This window comes from Oryza brachyantha, chromosome 8 (genome assembly GCF_000231095.2).
Source record: "Oryza brachyantha chromosome 8, ObraRS2, whole genome shotgun sequence".
NCBI lineage: Eukaryota > Viridiplantae > Streptophyta > Magnoliopsida > Poales > Poaceae > Oryza > Oryza brachyantha.
Genome location: NC_023170.2, coordinates 7,425,636 through 7,448,255, shown reverse-complemented (window position 1 = coordinate 7,448,255; position 22,620 = coordinate 7,425,636). Strand labels below are relative to the sequence as shown.

Here is a 22,620-nt window from a genome sequence, read left to right as displayed (position 1 = left end):
CTTGGCCGTACATTCAGCCATATGGTAAAATTAGCGAACAAGCAATATGGCCCCATTGCAAAATCAATAAGTATAAGATGATCATTTAAATAGTGCAAAACCCATTAAGGCATTACCGAGCTCCAGGCAATAACAATGCAGGTATTTTGAACCCACTGGTTAACAGGTTCGAGTATCAAGAGAACGTATCCGCACCCGTCATACCTGCTAGAGAAGGTTTTGTCCGTTACCATACCCGTGGGTACGACATTTGGAACATACCCGCCTCCTAATAGAGTATAAAACCCAACGTGTTTCACGTCACGGGGCTCGTTGCCATCTTTAGCCGTGGATGACTGCGTGGCTTGATTTTTTATTATTATTCCTCCGTTTGATTTTTTCCTAGAAAAGTAAACCGTGTTTAAGTTTAGCCATATTTGTAGTAAAACATATCAGCATCTATAATTACAACATCCCAAATTAGTTTCACTAAATATTTAATAAAATTATTTATATAGTACATATTTTGTGCTAAAATATTGTTATCTCATTAAATATTAGATAAACTTTATTTTCAATATTGCTATATTATTTTTCTATAAATTTTGTCAAACGTAAATTAGTTTAACATTTACCAACATCAAACATCATAGAATATAAAACAAAGAATGTTTGGATGTTTAGTGTGATGGTGGGAACAACAAATAAGGCTAATGGCTTTTGTGTGACCTTATACAGCATTCAACGATTCAATTATGAATTGCGAGGTAAGAGCAAATCCAGCAGCTAATGCATATGTGATCCTCTATATGGTCATTTGGATGACCATTTAAAAAATATTCCTCATACATATCACCTTGTACTCCAAGAGATCATTTATAATACATCGTATTTTACAACCACCTACTCTCTTGTTGATATTGCTCTCTCCTCTTGTGATTAGATGTTGAAATATGCTCTCTCATCTTGTGATTAGATGTTGAAATATGGATGGAGGAGAGAACTTCCGAATTTTGATGACCTCACTCCAATTTTCATGACCATCTATTTTTGTATGATGGGATGCATGATCTATTAGGGTCTATTTTTCTCTTCATATCATCTATTTTCAATATAGATGATAGGATGCATGAGCTATTGGGTTTGCTCTGAGAACAAAGGCAGACATCCTCTTCTGATGGCAAGGTATTGGATGATTTCAACCAGCGATCATGGCTTGTGGGAATAGGGGACATGTGACATGTATGTCGACGATTGGGGAATGAAAGGGGAACTATAGGAGACAACTACCCTATGATAATGAGTGTCGATGACAAAGTCGTGCATGAGTGACGGTTGCGGAATGCGGAATGAGGGAGAAAAAAAGCGTGGGATATGATGATAGGGATAGGGGTGTGCTACGAGATGGGCCATGGGGGAGCCGATGAATCAAGCGATGGGAGACCGACGTACTGTGCGACACATCATTCTAGAGTAGCACCTTCTATTTTGTCTATTGGTGTTATAAAACTAGCTCTGAAATCATCATCAAACGTGGAAGCACAAATAGAAGTTTCAAAAACTAACGATGATATCGAGACATGATATTTATTAACGAGGTTCAGACATAGCCTAATCTCCCGTAGCATTGATTACGAGAGCATGTCCGTAGTCTACCATATTTATGTTGTATTAAGGTATTCATGACGATGTGATATTTATTAACGAGGTTCGGAGGTAGCCTAATTTATGAGAGCTTGTCTCTGGTCTACCATATTTACGTTGTATTAAGGTATTCATGACCATAGACCAGCTAGGTCGGCCAGCCATACCCACATTGCAGTTACAAGAGAGGTATCTCTCTATCTAAGACAGTAGGATAGAGTTCGACTTTTATACGATCTTAATGTCTATTACAACTCCAACTCCTAATGTATCAAATTTGTACACATATTCGACACAAATTCTAACATCAAATGGCCAAAAAGAGATGTATAGAAAGATATTTTTAAATCTGATCAAGTTTATAGGAAAAATATATCAATATTTTTAACACAAAATAAACATACTATAAAATATATTTGATTTTGTATTTAATTAAACTAATTTGGTGTCATAAATATGAATACATTTTTAATTGATCAAATTGGAATAAATTTAACTCAGGACGTACCGAAAATAATGATACGAATCACAGGGAGTAATAGAGTAATAGTCATAGTTGATTTTCTATTTGTGTAACCTCTATTTCAGTGTTTGATGTCACCGTGCAATTATAGTGACGGAGTAATGCATTTTTATCGATTATCACCTCCGTCCTCAAGAGATGCATGCATTTGTAGTTCTGTCAAAGTATTATATCTTTAAACTAAATTTATAAAAAAAAAGATATTTAATTTATTTATTGAGCAACATTAGATTCGTTGAGAAATTTATCTTTATAGTCTAATCATTTGATGTGGCATTCCCTCCGTTTCACAATGTAAGACTTTTAGTCCTACTCAGTGGCGAAACCAGGCCTGGGAGAATTAGAGCTTAAGCCCTAGGCCTACGTCCAAAACATCATTAGAATTATATAAAATTATCATTTAAACTTTAAAAATTACTAAGACCATATTAGTTCAGCTCTAGGTTTCAGTATTTTTTGGTTCCGTCTTTGATCTTACATAGATTTATATATAGAATGCTAATGAATCTAAACATATATACAAATTATATACATTTAGCAATGGATTAATCTAGACAAGACTAGAAAGTCGTACAATATGAAACGGAGGTAGTACTACTTTTCTCTATAAATTTGTTTAAATATAAAATAATTTAAATTAGGATAAAACAAGGAACATTTATATTTGTAGACGATGAAGGTGCTCTGCAATCTTGGACACTTTAAAGTACCATTATTATCCTTTTTTAAGGGACAATGGACTGTCACTCTTGCTTTAACGTGTGGCAAGTGCCTCGTTAGTCAAGCAAGAAAGATTCCTAGGATTATGCTCTTTGGATGCTAAAATATGACGTTTGCTAGGACTATTGTCTAAAATATGACGTTTCACGAATGAAGTACTCACCCCAAGAGCAATTAATTGCACAAAATTCTCTCCAAAGTTACCCCTATTTAGCTTTATCTTCTTTCAAACATAACCTCTTCGCAGCGTTTTAATTTAGGATCATGATTTGTTAAACTCCGGCCAAATCCTACAGAACCAATCATGTTCTGCTATATCACCGTCTACCTTATGCGAAACAAGATGGTTATTAGTACTGTATAAATAGGTAAGTATTACATTATTACTTAAAATAAATTTATTAATAAATTTCCTAAAGAACCTTTTTATTTACGAAATACTGTAAACACATGCCATGACAAATGGGAATTAGCAAGCCAAAAATGTCTGCCGGTGCATGGAGACGTGACGTTCGTAGGTATCGTGGAACAGATACGTTTAATTTAGGGTGAATAGCTAAATTGACTAAAGATTTAATTTGGTCCTTTATATTCGATCTATCCATTTTACTCTATCAAGGCTTTATTTTAGTCCAAATTCAACCGTAGAACCACTTATAAAACACATGGTTGAACTTAATGGGGTGATTTGTGAATAAAACTTTTATAAATGTATTTTGGCGATCTGAAAGTCAAGACTGAAAAATAAACTTTAGTGAACAAAGCTCAAAATTAACTTAAAATTTAAAGTTAGAAATTCAAATTTTGGCTTATAAGCATAAGCAAAACTGAAAAGATGGGTGAATAATATCTTTCATGATAACTGACTCTTATATCCCTCATTCACGTATGAAAGAAAAGTGAAAAATAATAATATGCCTCACTATTTCTGCAATGAAACAACCCCATATATACCTAACTTCTTATCCAACATACATCCAATAACTATACGATGACTTTTTTGGCTAAAATTTATGTATAATGGTTATTTGTACCGGTAATGCTTAGTAATTTATATAAAACTGAAAAATAACCATTTCCTTCTAAGGCATGCAGTAAAACTCAAACCCTCATGTCATCATGTGCACTTGTTGAAATAATGGGAAGGACATATACAGTTCTATTTATTTATCTTTTCCTCTCCTATTAATGTATGAAATTGCAAGCTAAGGGTAAAAGAGATATTTTCTAATACAAATATTGAGTGTGAATAAGTCGTATGACATGCCATGTAGGTCCAAGGACGATTTTAAGCCAAAGCAAATATTTAGTGGAACATACCAAATTGAGCATTTGGTGAAACTTAAACGACTAGTTGGGTATTCACCCTTTAATTTACTATATATCCTCTAATTTTAAGTGATCAATATGTAAACCTCATATGGTAGGGATTGTTTGGTTACCATACTCAATTTATCTAAGGTTATTATAATATTATAGCTAACCTATGTAAGGTTTGGGTAACTAAGTAAAACTATACTAGATATAACATGAGGTAAGTTTATCCCACTTTATTGTGTCCTATTGAAATACATATAAAAGATAATCTTTTCGTAAGTACGACACAAACCAAACACATATCTAACTGGATTAAATTTGGCCAACATTTAGTTTGGGCAAATTATAAGTGCCAACCAAACAACTTGTTAGGCCATGAACAATGCTCCACTATGACGAGTGGTCTAAAGCAACCTCATATTAGATTTGAGCCAAGGTGGAAGAGAGAGGGAGGAAAAGGCGTGTCTTGTACAAAGCTCTGCATACCTTCCGCATGGCACGATGGTCTCGGTTCATCTCGGCTGATAACAGGGGATGATGCAAGCTTGAAGTCGTGTGTTGGTGATGTCGTCTCTCCACAATGGACCCTGCCCACCCTACCCTTCTCCTTCCCCATAGTCGGATCTGCCTCCATCTTATCATGCTCTATCTTGAAGCCATGTGTTTGCTAGAGAGCTCACGGCGGTGCCCTTCTACATCTTGAAGCCATGTGTTGATTAGATATGCACATCCCATCACCGGAGCTACCTTGATTTATCGGGGAAAGAGAAGAATCATGGCTCGTGCTGGTGAGTGGAGCTCATCCCGCACACGTGGCAACCTTCGTGATGATGACGAGGGAGCCGCGGATCCCATCGGCGAGGTGGAGGAGGTGGACCGATGACTGCCGCTATGTTGATCCATGTGGACACAAGCTCCACTGACACCCGTAACGTCGATTCGCACCGCCTGAGCCTCATCAACCACTGCAAAGTCGATCAGCGCAGACCAACCACTGCAAAGTCGATCAGCGCAGACCGAGCCATGCCGACCGCCACAGCGTCGATCCGCCCTCCTGACCACCGCATTTATGCTGTTGATTTGTGTGAATGGAGAACCGGAGGAAGGAGAAGAGTTGCGGCTCCTATTGGCTCCGATCTGTTCCGACTGTTTGGTTGGGTGTGTGTACTATGTAGATTTTAATGTAAAAATTAAGCTTGTATAAAGATAAAATTAATATGAGGGTTAAAATAAAAGAAAAATAACTGACCTGAAAAGCCATGGGCAGTACTCATGAGATCACCCTACGTAATGGCAGATTCTTTCTACACAAATGGTCTAAAGCTTATGTGGCAGCTATTGATACTTCAAACCACTTAACGAGACCATTTGTATTTTTTATGGCCTTTAACCGGAGGCTCTGTTCTTTTAACATGAATTTTTCTCATATTTTTTCTTGACTTTTATGCTTATATTTTTTTAACTATTCAACGGTGTATTATTTTTAAAAAAGTTTATATAGAAATTTATCATCTTATCTTTTCAAAATAAATTTTTAACTTAACAGTAGCTAGTTTCATCATTTACACCATTAAATAACTATCAAACAATTAAATAATCTTTGAACTTTCATCTGAAAGCTAAAAAATAATGCATGGGTAACATGTTTCACCAATGTAACGACATCCGCAACCGTCCTAGCTAGTTGCTAGCTTGGAGATGCCCATGTCAGGAATAAAACCACCAAGAGTCCAAATAGCTATTTCTATACATAGAGAGAAATCGCTAGAAAAATAACTAGAAAAAGATAGGAAGACCAACGGTTAGCGTATCGTCGAGTGTGCGAGATGAGTGAGGAGAGAGTCACGGGCTTCATTTTTTTTCTCTTTTCTCAGCCTAGGATATCTAGCTATTCAGACATTATTCGTGTTGATTCCTTGGGAGCTGGAATGTTCTAGACGAGCTGATCGATCGACAGGTGTTAGCGTTTGCTGGCCAGAAGCAATCATTTTATTCTCCTAAAGGAATCTTGCCGCTGCAAACTTGCAACGTGTCATCTCAACCATTACGAGAATCTTGATAAAGAAATTTGTACTCCGTGCTCGTTGAATTGTTCCCGCGGTTGCACCAGTACCGTATTATGGAGCATGGCTACATGGGTACCTGACGTGTCCTTCTGTATTGCGTGATCTTTTCATTTTTAATTGGTGCCAGCTTAAGCATAGGTATGGGCGATTGTTTAGTTTGTTTAACAAAAAAAAAAAGTTAAATGGTGCATTTTATTTATGAACATATTTTTTATATACGTGTTATTAACGATCTAAAAGCTAATGCTGAACAATAAACTACAATAAAAAACACTAAAATTAACTTTAAATTTAAAGTTACAGAAATTAATTTTAGCTTATAAGCATAAACAAAACTAAATATGGGGCTGGTAATCATTTTATCAAACTTGAATTAAAAAATACATAAAAGCCGCCATTCGAAGTAATTATATAAATGTTACTTGTATACTCTTTTGAAATACTTACACTCATTTAGTTAAGTTATACTCCGAAGACAGTAAAATCTAAAGAAAACATCAAATATATAAAAAAGAACAGAATTAGCGTGCCCCAAGAGCATGACGTCTAAAGGTCCTCAATTATATTACTCTGATACTCTCTGTCCTTCAATTGGTTTGCTGATAAGTGTGGCCTAATCCGTCTGTGAGTGCCTTAATAGTGAAACGCGATCCATGTAGAGATAGAAGAGCACCACCCGCCGCTTGCGTCTCAATCGACAACGGTGTAGAGATGATAGCAGTCAGCAGATCATCCAACGTACTAAACGCCTAATCTATTCAGGTTTTGAATAAATTCATGTGTGACGACAAAATGTCCTCGAAACTCCTCTCGTCGCCTTCACCACACAAGCATACAATACAAACAATACAAGTATAAATACAAAGGTGGATCATCGATATATTACAAACAGAAAATAATTTATTAATATAATTTTGACATACATGGCTTTACAAAGGCCAAAATAAAAACAATCTACGGTAAAACAAATCCAAAAATCAAATCTAAATTTAAAATTAGAACAAAAAATAAAATTTCAGCTTATATTTATAAATGTAAGGTGAAGTGAAACCATGACAAGCGCCTAAGCTGCTAGTCCCCATAAGAGTACAAATAACCAATAAAAATATATAAAAATAATTAATAAACGTAACTGAAGTGACAATAAGTGAACCTCACCTCGCTTTGTGTGGGCCCATACATGAGAACTTTGGCACCAAAAGATTTGTCCCTGTCATCATCGTGACAAAACTGCCACGCTGACGTGTCGACGTGTTATCGAATGGGTTTGCCTTCCAAGATGTTGCCCACCGGCTGGTGAATTGAGATGGAGCCGGTGATGGTCTCTATGGACTTGTGTGCACGAGTTCTGGACTTGTCTCTCTTTGTTTGGTTTTGTTTTGTATCTTATCAAGGGAGTTCCAAAGGTTAAACCAGTTTTGGTAGTACTAAATTTCGATACCGTATAAATTTAAACTTGCCCTTGCCACATTTTGCGGGATCGCATTACATTGCTCAGCAATGACAAAGAAGCACACTAGCATATGGCGAGTGGCAATGGCAAATCTCTAATCATTGTTTCCACTGCAACATACTATATTATAGCATGGTATCTAGAGTCATCCATCTTAAAATTATTTAAATTAATAATTGATGTTCATCCACACCCCTATCTTTTGGCTTTTTAAGCCAAAATTAGATTTTTAATCTTAAATTTAGAGTTAGATATTGAAGTTTTTTTTATTGTATTTTATTTTCAAGGATTGACTTTTAGATCGCTATGAACACATATATAAACTTTTATTCATAAATTATTTTTCATTTGCAAATATGTCATTTGACATTTTCTTTTAAAAGCAAAAAAAATGTCACAACACTATTCACCCCATGAATTATTACTGCATGATTGCGGAGGATACAAATCATTTAGTCATTAGTACGGTTCAGTGAGTTTTTAAAGTGCTATTTCTGTAGAAATTTTAAATATTAATTTATAGAACCCCTTTTTCTAAATCCATTATCAACTTTATAATAATTAATTTATTCATTTGTACTGATTAGAGGAAAATTAGAATGAAAGATAAACTACAATAAAGAGAATTGCAATAGTATAATAATGTAATTTAATTGATTATATATACAAATTTACATTTCAATGAACTTTGAAGTCTTTTCTAAGAAATGAAACCATTCTAGTCATTAGTACAGTTCAGTGAGTTTTTAAAAGGTGCTATTTATGTAGAAATTTTTAAATATTAATTTTTAGAATGCTTTTTCTAAATCCATTATCAACTTTATGATAATTAACTTATTCATTTGTAGTACATAGAGACATGAAATTGAAAGTTGATTTCGGCTGAAAAATTAGAAGGAAAGATAAACTACAATAAAGAAAAACTACAATAGTATAATATTGTGATGTAATTGATGATATATATAAATTTACATTTTTTAGTGAACTTTGAGGTAGCCTTTTACCTTTTCTATCCTGAAATAGAACAAAGAATGTCTTGGGGGAAAATAGACCGAAGATTATTGGTTTCTTAAGGGATATGTCCGTGTGTGTAATTACGAAGACTTAGGACTCGAACCTTGATGGCCACAATTACCAAAAGTGCTTTCCAAATAGAATAAAATTACGATACAATTGCTCTATTGATCCTACTATAAAGTCTAACTAATACAATGGCCCTATATTTTCACTTTGTTCATGGGACCCTCGTTTTCAAAAACGAACAAGCCGTATGACCTTATTTTGTTAACTTTTGTTGACAGTGTTAATATAGCTAAAAATGACACTTTTCCCTAGCTTATTTGACCCTACTTTATTATGTTAATTGAGGCATGATTTGTTCATTTGTTACGTACACAAAATTAAAATGTCTGAAATATATGTGATACCTTACAGAAAAAAATGAATTATTTAAAATATATTTGATAGGTTATACACAAATTTGAATTATTAAAATACAACCCAAAATTTGAGCACATGAAATATATCTCAAATATAATTCAAATTTCTCTATAACGTATCACATATATTTCAAATAATTCAATTTTATGCACATATTTACGAATGAACCAATTCTACCCAAATTCACGTAATAAACTAGGGTCAAATGAGCAAGGGCATTAGTGGCATTTTTTTTTGCTATGTTAACACTGTGAGCAAGGATTAAAGGAATATGGTCAAACAACTTGTTTATTTTTAAGAACGGGGTCAAATAACTAAACTGAAAAAAAGTAGGACCATTTTATTTGCTACGCTTCAAGACATGGTCAATGAAGCAATTGCTCCTAAAATTATAGGTAAATTGTACTTTGGATCAGTAAAATGGACCATATTTTGCTTTATAGCGAAGTGGAGTAATATGTTCAGCACATACTTTAGTATTACACTAGAGTGATTAAAATAAATTTTACTTTCACAGTTATATATCATAGAATTTTCTGGTACTGTCTAAATTTATATGGAATCTGAACACATGTACCAACATACACACAATAATATATGGATAAATTTACATAATGTTAGAAAGTCTTATAATATAAAACATATAGAGTAGTTCACACTAGAAAACATCATCAAACAGCTATAAATTTCATTAAAAAAATCCACACAATCAGAATAAGATGCTGTGAAATATATTCACGAAGTCCAATAAGAAATTTCGAACTTCTCAATTGACCTAGTCAAATGAACATGAATAATGAGGGGCAGACCCCTAACGCTTCGAAAGGCCAAGCCGTCTGACGGACATAAAACGCACATGGCTGTCTGTGGGAGTTGCCTACGGCTACTTCGTCTTTTTCATATTATAATATATTTTTTAGATTCATCTATATTGTTTATATATATATATATATTCATTAATATATATATGAATCTAACAAATGCTAAAATAAGACTTGTATTATCAAACCGAGTTAGCAGTTAAGGGCTATAAAAGCCAATAAAAATCTATAAAAGGTAGATTTTATGACTTATACGTACACTACCTCTCTCCCAAAGTATAATAAACCTTGAATATTTAAAATCCATCTTAAAATATAACAATTTCTACGCATAACGAGGGTGATTGTTTTGCTTTTTCATGAAAAAGTCAAACGACATATTTATAAATAAAAAATAATGTGTATAAAACTTTTATATATGTATTTTTATCGATCTAAAAGTCAATGCTGTAAAATAAACCACGATGAAAAACCTCTAAAATCAAACCCTAAATTTAATATTGTAAATTTAAATTTTATCTTATAAACACAGGTAGAAGTGAAAAGGCGAGGATAGCATTCTCTTATCAATATATCGCAAGATTCCATCATTAAAGATTTCTACCAAATTCCCTTCTTCCTAAGTTCTAATTCCATCAACTTTCTTAATGCATGCATCCATGTTTAAAAATTCTTATATTCTAGATAGAGGGAGTAGTACATTTATTTTAGTATTCTCTAGCTACATATAAAATATTATTATATCACGCATTTTCAAAATGATATTTTTCAGATTATTCATACTGGTATGATCCACTATCTGGATTTCTTTCTGGCCAGAAAACAACTGATTGAATCTCTATATAAATTGTCAAAGAATTAGTGCATGTGCCGGTAAAAAATAGTTTACATGCGTCCTATTAACACAAGAATTTTGAATGCTATGAGTATCATCAATAACATAAAATTAACTAGTTGTTTATCAGAGTTCATATATTATAAATCTTTTAAGCCTAATTAATCCATGATTAGCCATACGTGCTACAATAACTTACATGTGTTAATGATAAATTAATTAGGCTCAAAAAATTCGTCTCGTGGTTTTCCTTCCAACGTCCGGTCAAACATGACGCCCAAAAATTTTCTTTTCCCAACTAAACACCTCCTAGATATACTACTACCCATCGCCACAATGACACTGGTGACTATTCATTAGTGTGGCATCAAGAGTGGTTGTTGATATGATTGGACTCCAATACCACTGGTGTACATCAGTACATTACCATGGCATGTGCGAGAGTCGGGAAACCAGTAGCTTGAGGCCTTGTGCGGTAGTTGGGGATTCAATCCCCATGAGGAATGTCCAGCATTTATGAATTTACACAATGAAATCCTTTGGCACATTTCAGCTCAAAACATCAGAATGTTACTAATAATTAACCATTACTAATTTCATCTTGGCAGTATTACAAGTGGGCATAAAACATGAAATACTAATAAAAGTATCCAGCATTGTCTCAGGAAATTATTACAAGATCTGAACAGTCATCCAATTGAGCTAGGATCTGTTACCGCGAGTATGAGGCAGCTACTACGTACAGCCAGCCATCGACGATGGGGGTAGATGAGAAAACATCAACATCGGCCCAGCCTCAGCAGTCTCCCCTGTGCCTTAACCAAACGAGACAGATTAACATAAGTTAAACAGCCTAGTCCTGAGGCAAAAAGATTGCACGAGAGTGCCTGTTCTATCATATTATCAGCATATATACATTTGTGTATATGACGAAATCCCGATGAACATGATATTTAATGACGACATACATAAATAGATAGCTTAACTATTCTATTGTTTGAACGGTATTTCAGTGTAATCATACTCTTTTAACTTAATGGTGTTATTTAAGCTAACCCAATATATACTAAGTATTCTGTCAAACTCAACTGCTTTCTCTAAGCTGATGGTTGTGGTAGTAACTGTCAAACTCAACTGCTTCCTCTAAGCTGATTTCAGTAAAGACCACAGCCTGTATATGCACATCAAAATGATTACCGTAAAAATAAGAAAAATATGCAATAGAAAGAAGGATTGCATGAAAATATGCAAGACACCGCCATCTGCTCCAAACAGGAAGACAGCTCTGAAATATTACCCTGAACAAACGACAGGTTTTTTTTTTGCATGCCATGATAGTATGAAGGATCACAGTGGTGTTCGAGATAGCTGAGATAGAAGGATTGCAGGATTATCTGATTTTTGGGATAGCTATTTGAGCATATAAAGGAATGATTTAACTACTGCAAAGTTGAAAGTTTGCTCTAAAAATACCAGATGAGGAACTTTTATATAGAAAACTTTTGCACAAACTGCAGTTTTTAGGAGCTACATGCCAGAAATCATGATGGCCTCCATGGTCTACTGAGATGCTGCGAGACTGTTCTGCAGCTTTACCTTAAGTTTTCTTATCAGTAGTTAGCACAAATTTAATGAATCTATATATGGATTGTGTAAACAGGTAATAAGGATAGCACTAACTAATAAGGCCAGATCCACTAAGTTCAACTTGTATGTGTTATTGTGAATATTAAATTCAGAGTTCAACAATAAACATAAGACAGTAAGAGGTGTTCCTTTGACAAAAATCAAACAATTAAAGGAAGAAGGCAATAATACTATAGCATCCTGAGGGCCAACGGCCTAATAGTAGCAAACAAATTAATGGTATTGCAAATATCAGGCAGAAGATGTATATGGGGAAGCTAGTAGCGATAGATATGTATAGTTCATCCTACACATCAAGAAATTTGAAACTAAATACTTTGATAGCAAACTTTCTATAAAGAATAGCAGAAAAATTCTATTCTCACATGGAAGCATTGTGAAGATACCGTTCTTTAGGACCATGATAAGTTAACAATACTAACCAGTAGAGGATCTGCTATTTACTTAGTACATATACTGTAGGTCGTAAGTTAAGCTTCTCATGGACTGGACCACCAGAATAGATACCGTTTTCAGTTTTTTTTTACAAAGCGACAAAATCATGATACTTTGGACCACAAAGTTACAGAGCTATGTTTCAACCAGTGTATGCTTCCTACAAGCAAAACCTTATTGAGATTCCTTATCTAGTTGGAATGCAACAACCTCTTTGTTAAAACTACAACAAGTAAAGACAGGGCTTAATTACACGAGCTTCAAAGAAAATGGAATCGATGGTTCTGATACATGGAGAGGAAGATGATGATAATGAGCATCACTGTGGATGCATGTATACATGTATAGCTGCTGGAAGAAAAATAAAGGTGATGCCCTCTGCCCAGATGGATGCATGCATGCCCTTTTCTGAACTGCATCTTCACGAGACATCCTTGAGCATATTTGCAACTTTAATCTTTCTAGCTTATCTCTAGAGTCAACAACTAACAGCAAGCATCGTCGTCGTCGTTTCAGTTTGCTTCTCAACACTACCAAAGAAGAGGAGGGAGGAGGAAGAAGAAGCATCCTCGCCGCCGCCCCCACACCACGCGTTTCAGCCGCCCCCTCGCCGACGAGCCCGGCATGGCGTGGAGATGCATGGAACCCTAACCCTAGAACACTGGAGATGGGAGAGGAGAGAACTTACCGTCGAGGAGGGGAGAGCCGCCGTCTAGCTCCCATCGCCTCTCCTCTTCTCTCGCGTCGCCTCTCCCCTTCTCACGTCGTAACTCGCAATACAGGATTTTTTCCACGTCTCTGGTGGGGATGATTTCTTCCCGGGCCGAGACAGTGGAAAAGTGCCGGGATGGGCCAGGGTATTCCCACTAGGCTTAACCGACATAGTTTTTAAGGTGTCACCTTGTCGTCACCATGGCGTCTAAGCGAGATCCGGGGCTGGGTGTCTCGTGCGCCTTGCTAGGATGCGGTAAGGCGTCCGCTTTAGCTGATTTGGCGTCGCCATGGCCTGGTGTGGTGTCGTTGGACGCCTAGGCGCGCGAAACAGATGCCATAACGGGCGTGGGTCAGTGATTGGCGGGAAATCGCAGCTCCCAGCGCACGCGCGAAGCAAAATGGAGGGATGGCGGGAAGGAGAAGAAAGAGCGGGCTGGACTAGCACGGGCTATCAGAAACAGAGAGCAGGAGAGCAGCGCACCACGCACCTGCATCGTCGGCACACCAGCGGCGGCGGTGGTGGCCCACCGCGCACCTGCAGAGGCGGCGGCACACCTCCATCTAGCCTCTCCGCCCCTTCTTCCCCGGTGGATATTAAGGCTAGGAAGTGGACCATTGAGTGAGGAGAGAGTTCAGATTTACTCTTTTGCTAATTATGATGTGCACTAGCACAACTTATTCATCTTTTAGGGTCTAACCTTAATCATGGACTGTATTTTGTTATGGACTATCTTCATTCATGTCACTAGGACCTTAACTTTAGGGACTGCTGTGATATAATGAATTTTATATAAGCTTCTTGTGTGCTGAAAGCTGAATATGCTTGAATTGATTGTCTAACAGCTTATTGTTTCATGCATGTATAGCTTGCTTCAGAGAAAAGAAAAGATATCAGATTTTGCACAAGGTATTGTCATATATCTCATGTTTAGAATTAAGTTGATTGTGTTTCTATACATTTATTATGGTACTTAAAGCAAGTATTTTTTTATGCAAGGGAATTGCTTGTTACATGGGGCAGGAGCATTCGGAAAGGAGAGGAACACTCAAGAATCGACAACACAAAGGTACCTATAAGTCTATAACTATAAATCTCTCTATAACTGTCTATATCTACATATTTTGCTGCCAATTCAGCCATAGGATGTGTGGTAAGGCGTCGCCTCGCCGCGCGCCATAAGCGCCTAGGCAGCTGGAGGGTGGTTAAACGCCACGCCTCGCCTTACCGCCTTAAAAACTATGTTAACCGAACACACATTTTCTTGTGGGCTGGTATTAATCCGCGGGGGTGGAAACCACGGGGATTTCGGCCCGACCCTGGCCATTCCTAGCCCAACCGAACAAGGCCTGAATGGGAGATAAGTTGGAGGACTCTCCCCTGTGCCTAGGGCACAATTCTCTTCTTGTGTCAAAGTGCCCAAGCCAAGGGACTACTTTTGCATTACATTGAAGGTACCTCTTTTAAGGAAAAAAAAGTCTAGATTTTCAACCTACATACAACATTAGTATTATTTATCGGGAATAGATTCGGAAACAGCAAGCCAGTAATGAAAACAGTACCAGAAATAACGGTATATCAGAAATGGAATCATTCAATCGAAAACATGCCAGTAATGGTTGGATGACTCCAAAACAGTAATTCCTTTAGGAAAATGAACTACATGCATATTAAATTGACGTAAGTTAGAGAATTCAATGATATTTAAGCGATAGGTCCATAAACCACGATAAAACGAGATATGCAAATAGAATAGTACGCAATATAGGACAGTACATAAGAGACACTAGACAATACTAGTTAATTGCATTGTATGGTAGACGGTTCATAGCCACATATGGCCAGCCATTCAGTCCCTCAATTCTCATCATTCCATCAATCATAGTTGACCAGTTGAGTTTTAGGGTTAAGCATGAGCCTTGCAAAAAACAATATTTTTTCATATTCGTAAACGGTAATTACAGGAATAATACCATTTACCGACAAAACGGTCGGTAAATAGCAAAAACATTTCCAATACAATTTCCGTATTATTTACCATTTCTGTTTATCGTTTTCGTTTATTTTGGTCAGTAAATTTGGGAAACAATAGACGGTAGATCAGAAATTTCCGTGACCACTTTCACTCCTATCTTCTGGGATTAGTAACCCTAGCCTTTGCTAGGTGGACAGAGAAGAAACTCCTGTTGACTAATCCTAATATGATTAGGATTCGGTCCATCTCAACCCCGATAGATAAATGCCTTATTTTGCCACTGCATACTTGCAATCTCTCGTTTCACTTACAAGACAGTTACACCTACATGTCTGTTAAACGAGTGGCAGAATGGATGAGCACACATTGGCCAATTTTATGAACACTAAAATAAACCAAAACAAATAACTACAAAATTAAAATTTTAACTAGTTAATTTCATAGAAACCATCTCAACCGACCACTGAAGGATCTGCACCTATTTTTCAATCTACCAGGTGCCTGCCATTGGCAACATTGTATGATAAACTATTGCTGAAAGGTTTTTTTCCCCTTAGTATATATAGATTTACACAAAAAAATGGATTATTTTGAGAACTTAAAAGACCAGGAAATGACTTAGTTTTCCAACCTGACTCATGTGCATCTCATCAAGAGAAATCAATACTCACAGAGTAGTGTACAACGCTGTTCTGCAGCATGACAGCACCCCTATTTCCCAAGGAAGGTCTTAGGTCTTTTATTAATGGATTGTTAAGTACCCTACCTATTAATTAGGATTGTTCTTATTTCGTGTTTTTGTCTAATCTTATATAGAACTGTTAGGAAAACCCTTCTTGTATGAGACGTGGACATCAACAAGGCCTTTTAGTATTTTCATTTTTTAAGTATACTAATTGTTATCCAAGGTTCCAAAACTAGGATAATATTCATAGACACAATACCCAACCATAATAACCCAGATATGAATGATTATAAATGTACAGTCCAAAACTTTGATCGTAATATTGGACCCTGAAGCCTAAACACCATTATTTAAAGTATTAATAGAATAATCAACATTCTATTTAGTATTTAAGTTAATGCCCAGCCTACCTTGAAAACAAATGAAGCTGGTCAGTGCATGAGTATGAACAGTATCTGCAGCATCTTTGAGGAGTTCATCACCTCATCTATCTGCTGAATGAAAAAAATAACTAAAAGAATTTCAACTGAAATAAATAAACAAAAAGAAGGGCCGGTCTGTTAAGAAAGAAAATCAGCAAATTGAACTTACATCCAGGTATTTATGGAGTAAACTATTCAGCCATCATTCTATATTCATTTTCTTCATCATAACATCAGACCTTATAATTTCATCATGTTCCAGACTTCCAGTCACCTGCAAACAATTTTCACAAGCAATTCCACTTCAACTTCTGGATGTATAACATATATGAGAACTTGGACCTGGAAATGCATCCTGAAACTAAAGATATGGGGGAAAAGAAAAAGGAAGAAATAAACAATTCACTACACAAGCCATACACAATGTCATTCTGTCAGCGGCTTCGTCTTTTGGGATCAGAGGAGCGGAGGAAGTAGTTGTGGAATGTGGAAGGTCAAGGGTGAGAGCACTTTAGCCCTGGTGCTGTGATGCACAGAGGGAACAAGAGGTATTGGGCTTTCTGCTTTTTCTCTTACTAGCTGAATGCCCATGCTTTGCAATGGATAAAAGAAAATATTAATATTGCCTAAAATAAACAAAAATATATTTTCCATTAAATGTGTTATACATCTTTTTTATAGGGAATATTCACCTTAATTTGATTTTATATCTAGCTACCTATTTATATTTGATTGTTTCTTAATATTAATAAGTTTAATGGAAAATTTGTAACTTTATAATGGGGGTAGGTGGGGTGGCAGATTCACTGCCACCACCACAGCATTCTTTTAAAGGAGTATAGATTAAGTCCATATATATTTGCCATATCCTTTATATAAGAGAGGCCCTAACATATAGCTAACATCTCCTAAGATAACTCTAGGTACCTTCTAATATCTCCTAATAAATCTCAACTAACAAAAAGAGTATAACCAGAAATTCTAGCAAATACTAGCAGATACTAATCTGATGGTGCCAGTGGCTATAGTGCTAGCCACACATGACAATATCAGCCTACTAGTAAATTACATGTGGCTGATGTTAAACAAGAAGACATGGGCGGTAAGATGATCAGACAAAACATGCATCACAGATGTAACATGACCAGTCAGCAATTTGGAAATTAAGCATAACATAAAAAGTATTATAATTTGAATATACCTTGTTAGTCCTGTCATGACAGCTACTATGGCATGTGCAAACAGACTGAAAATTGCTCTATGCTTCCTCCACCAAATTTAGACGAAGTTGAGTTCTCAATAGCATCAAATATTTACCAATCATCAGTTGGCCAGTCATAGCAATTTAAGTAGAATGCTAGCTTCGGGATCAGATCGTTCATAATGATGCTTAATTTCATGTATCCAAGTTTAGAAGTTTCTGAAGAAACTGAAGGTATAGCTATCTTATCTTCTCAAAAGGCTTGCTTGCTTCAGTGGAATGGCACATAACCAACTGCAAGAGAAAGTTTCAGTTCTAGTTAGGATCAAAAGGCATTTGTTGTCATGTGGGGAAATATCCCATATGGGCGCAGGGTACAGCCGCAGGCACCCAGGAAGGATTAGTTGTTAGGAATATTTATTTTATCTTTTATCTAGATTGAGTTATCTATTCAGGAGATTAGTTTGTTAGGGGTTGTTAGGAAGGAGAGTTTGCAGTAGGATAGATCTATTTAATGGGCTGTAATACGATCAGGAAAGATTAAGGAAATAATTAATAAAATCTCTCTTCTTCAACGTCTGTCCTTTCTCAGTTTCTTCCTCCCTCCTGCGTGTCCTCTTACTCTCTCGCATGTTCTTCTCTTTCGTCTGATCAATCTACCACCATACCACGTCAACGATGACAACGGAGGCTGCGGCCTCCGCCCTTCCACCCATACAATCTACGGTCATTGCCAGGCCGTGGCATTTGTCCAACTGTCTGTAGCACTACTGGAATAATGATTGCCCTTTCTTGGGCATAGAATGAAGCACAATGACTATATGTTAATCAGATTAGAAATAAAAAAACAAAGAACTAATTTTCAATGACTGGTAAGCCCAGTACTAATTATATATTAATTTTCAACCAAAAAATAAAGGACATGTAAAAATATGTACTTTAACTTTGAATAATTGATTTTTTTTGGGAAAAAGGAGCTGATCCTGAGTTGATTTTACTCTCATATTAGTAAGTAACTATATGATCACCATCGATATAGTCCTTACATTATATATTATCACAGAAGGCCATATGCTTATGTGGACTGCACTTTACCACAGTATAACTGAACATAATTAACAAAAATAAAACTGGACAGAAAATAAAATTAAGATGCATACCTTCTGCAGTTCTGCTGTAGACCATCAACACAAGAGTTGGTTAGTTGGTCTAAATTTATCTAGCAATTTCCTGAACTTCATTTTTAACTGTTATTTCACCTGTAAGCATTGCACTAATTGTGTCATTAGGTTGGTAACCATGTGCCTTCATGACAGAGAGCAGACTCAAGCACTCAGCAACACTGCCCTTCTGTAACAAACCATCAATCAGAATTTTCCAAACAATTTCATCATGATTGTATTCCTTCAGTAATAAATCACCAAAAACTTCCTTAGCAGCTTGAAAATTTCCTCCTTCACAAAGAGAAGAAATAATAACTCTATAAGATTCTAAATGTGGGAATTGACCACCTTTCTTCATTGAATCAAGCAATGTCAAAGCTTCTGTTAGCATTTTTAATCTGCAGCAGCAGTCTATTATTGACGTATATACATCCTCACTAGGGATCAAGTTAGCACCCTGCATCCCCATAAACAAATATTTTGCTTCCTCCAGTCTGTCAACTCGGCATAGACATCTAATGAAGCAGCTGTAAATATTGACATCTAGGGGCAAATGACGCTGAGTGATCTCCTCCAAAAGTCCCTGGAGATCTTTCAAACCAGCTATTTTCCATAAATCAACAGAGTTCTCAGAGATGTTATCACAGGAATTTTTCTTTACCACAAGTTTAAGAAGAACTGTGTAGGACTCCTCATTTGGTTTGCACCCTTTACCAACCATTTGTTCAAAAGTTGAAAATGCTTGACTGATTAATCCTAGATTTGCATACCCTCTAATCAAAGTGTTATACGTGATTATGTTAGGGAAAATACCACGATCAACCATTTGAACCATGATGGATTCAGCATCTGCCATTCTCCCTTCTTCACAATAGGTGCGAATAAATACTGTGTAGGTTACAACGTCAGGATTGATACCTTTTTCAATCATCTTGTCAAATAATTTCTTTGGACCTTCTGATCCTAACTCCCTGACTAATTTGTCAATTATAATGGTATACGGCACAGCAGTTGCCTCTACTCCTTTCTCGATCATATCTTCCAACAACAGCATTGCTTGAGATAAATTCTTTTGCCTACATAATCCATCAATAAGTGAACTGTATGTGTGGTCATCTGGCACAAACCCTTCCGAGATCATTTTCTGCATCAATTCATCAGCAGCATCAATCTTTCCTGCCTTGCACAATCCCTTTATCAAGCTAGTGTAAACAACCTCATTCACCTGAACCCCTTTCTGGACAAGAGACCCAAAAAACAACTGGGCCTCCTCAACCTTCTCACGCTTGCAGAGAGCATCAATTAACACCGAGCAAGTCCAGTTGTTGGGAATCAGCCCACTTGTCTCCAACAAATGAAGAAGCCTAAAAGCGCATTGCAGGTGACCCTCATTACACTGCCCCTGAATTAAAGCTGTGTATGTTACAACATTGGGCTCCAAACCAGCCTCAACCATCCGACTAAACAGCACCATGGCCCTTTCCACCTTCCCTGATTTGCAGAACCCATGTATCAGCTCAGTGTATGTCCGCACGTTTGGAGAACACCTGTCGCTATCCATGCCCTCAAAGACCTTGAGTGCATGCTCCACGTCTCCAGCATTGCAGTAGCCATCAATCAGCGCATTGTAGACAGCAATATTAGGTTCAAAACCGTCAGCCATTGCCTTTTCTAGAAGCACCTCTGCCTCCCCGGTTCTTCCAGCCTCACACAGCCCGTGCACCATCGTGGCGTACACATGTGTGTCCGGAGCACAGCCGTCCGCCTGCATTCCTACAAACACTGCCATAGCCTCACGAACCATCCTGGCGCCAAACAGCCCATGGAGCAGTGCCGTGTACGTGAACGCTGTCCGCGCACATCCCCGGAGCGGCATTAGCACGAACACCCGGCAGGCGTGCGTGAGCAGGCCAGCGCGGCAATACCCAAGAACGAAAGAGGTATACGCGTACGAGTCCGGCGCGAGGCCCGCCTGGAGGAGTGATGCGAGATGGCGCTTCGCGGCGGGGATGTCGCCGGCGAGGCAGTAGGCGTTGACGAGGGTGGTGTACGTGCGGAGGTCGCGGGTGGGCATGCGGGACGCGAGGGACTCCATGTCCGGGAGCATGCTGTGGCGCGCGAGCGCGACGAGGAGGGCGTTGAGGCCGCGGAGCGGGGGGAGAGGCGCGGAGGGGGACAGGATGCTGTGGGAGAGGCGGCGCAGGTCGGCGGGCGAGGAAGCGGCGGCAGAGATGGCCGCGAGGAGGCGGGCCAGCGGCAGCCGGATGGGAGGGGGCATGGCGCGCCACGAGCTACCATGCGGTGGGATTGCGGGTGGCGGCCCCGCGCCGTCGCCGCCTTGCTACGCCGTCGCCGGATCTAGCCCCTGCCGCGCCGTCGCCGCCTTGCTACTCCGTCGCCGGCCTACCGCGCGACCCGCGCCGCCGCGCCCCCCGCCTGCCGGCACGCCGCCCGCCCGCCGCGGCGCCGCCTGGCCCGCCTCCCCGGCTCCCCGCAGTCCAGCACCTACGCCGCCGCCGCACGGAGTGAAGAGTGAGACCAGAGAGAGAGAGGGGCAGAGACCGTGAGGGGGCGAGGAAAAATATGTTAGGGTTTTAGCTTTTTTTTTTTCATTTATATACGAGGGGTGAGATGGGCTGGGCTTCTTAAAAGTTACTCCCCTAAGTCTAATTTGCCTCACTGCGCCTGCGGGTAATATGCTTTCCCCGCCCCCCCTCGTCCGGAACCAAGGCCCGGCGCCGACTCCCCGCAGGGTACAAAACCAGCCCCGTCCCCGTCCCCGTAGCAGTGGGTCCCTGACAGGTCCTCGGTCCCACGAGGAAAATTGCCAGATGGGAGATGGAAAGAAATGGGTCGGTGCTAGGGCAGCTTTGCCAGATCCGTCCGATTCTGTGGGCTGATAAAATTTCATTATTGAATAAACATATCATACTGGAACAATAATCCCTTCCCAATCTAATTAATGTTAATTCTCTCTGGTCTCATGAAGCCATATCACATTAATTATTTTTAGCCTTAGGATAATACATCAAGGGTGTAAATTGCATCTCTTCACATCACTAATGCTAATTCTCTCTTCTTTCATGAAGCCACCTCACCTCAATTGTTTTTAGCCTTAGAATGATACATCAAGGGTGAAAAATTGCATCTCTTCACATCACTCAATTGGTTTTTAGCCTTTGGATAATTCGTCAAGAGTGTAAATTGTATCTTTTCACTCAAAAGTCACACCATACAACCCAATCGATCATTTATAACTTAAGCATAATTGAACAACATATGAAAAAAATCTTATAGTAGGTAAGAAAAAAAATTTAGAACTTATATCTACCATATTATCACATAGTTCTTGTCACGCCCAGAAATTTACACCAAATTTCTGAACAATAGCATATATTAAATCTCGGTACAGGAATCAGCCCGAGTACACACCATGACAAATTAATACACAGTTCCACGACTTAAAAACAAATGAAAACAATTATCTATCGAAATGCAGCGGAAAAAGAAAAACAAGACTAGACCATCTAATCTTCAGCTTCAGCTGGCGATGACGGCTCCACACCACAGGCATTCTTGACG

The 22,620-nt window shown here is 38.0% G+C and overlaps 1 protein-coding gene across 5 annotated transcripts; it reads right to left on the bottom strand.

Moving 5' to 3' along the window:
* Positions 1–11,276: 11,276 nt before the first annotated feature.
* On the bottom strand, positions 11,277–21,321 carry LOC102717819 (pentatricopeptide repeat-containing protein At5g65560-like). Of its 5 annotated transcripts, XM_040526672.1 has the most exons (6): positions 19,036–21,321; positions 17,876–18,169; positions 16,844–16,948; positions 16,663–16,743; positions 11,888–11,969; positions 11,277–11,613 (listed from the first exon to the last, which is right to left on the bottom strand). In XM_040526672.1, the coding sequence occupies exon 1, from the start codon at positions 21,314–21,316 to the stop codon at positions 19,091–19,093; it is 2,226 nt and encodes a 741-aa protein (XP_040382606.1). In that variant the 5' UTR covers positions 21,317–21,321; the 3' UTR covers positions 11,277–11,613; positions 11,888–11,969; positions 16,663–16,743; positions 16,844–16,948; positions 17,876–18,169; positions 19,036–19,090. The 5 variants fall into 5 exon arrangements, with proteins under 5 accessions (XP_040382606.1, XP_040382607.1, XP_040382604.1 ...); XM_040526673.1 differs by lacking the exon at positions 11,888–11,969 and having other exon boundaries at positions 16,663–16,763; XM_040526670.1 differs by lacking the exon at positions 11,888–11,969 and having other exon boundaries at positions 16,663–16,746.
* Between the last annotated feature and the right edge of the window lie 1,299 nt (positions 21,322–22,620).

Coding starts and splice junctions, on each gene's coding strand:
- LOC102717819 (XM_040526673.1), bottom strand. CDS start 21,316: ATGCCCCCTCCCATCCGGCTGCCGCTGGCCCGCCTCCTCGCGGCCATC.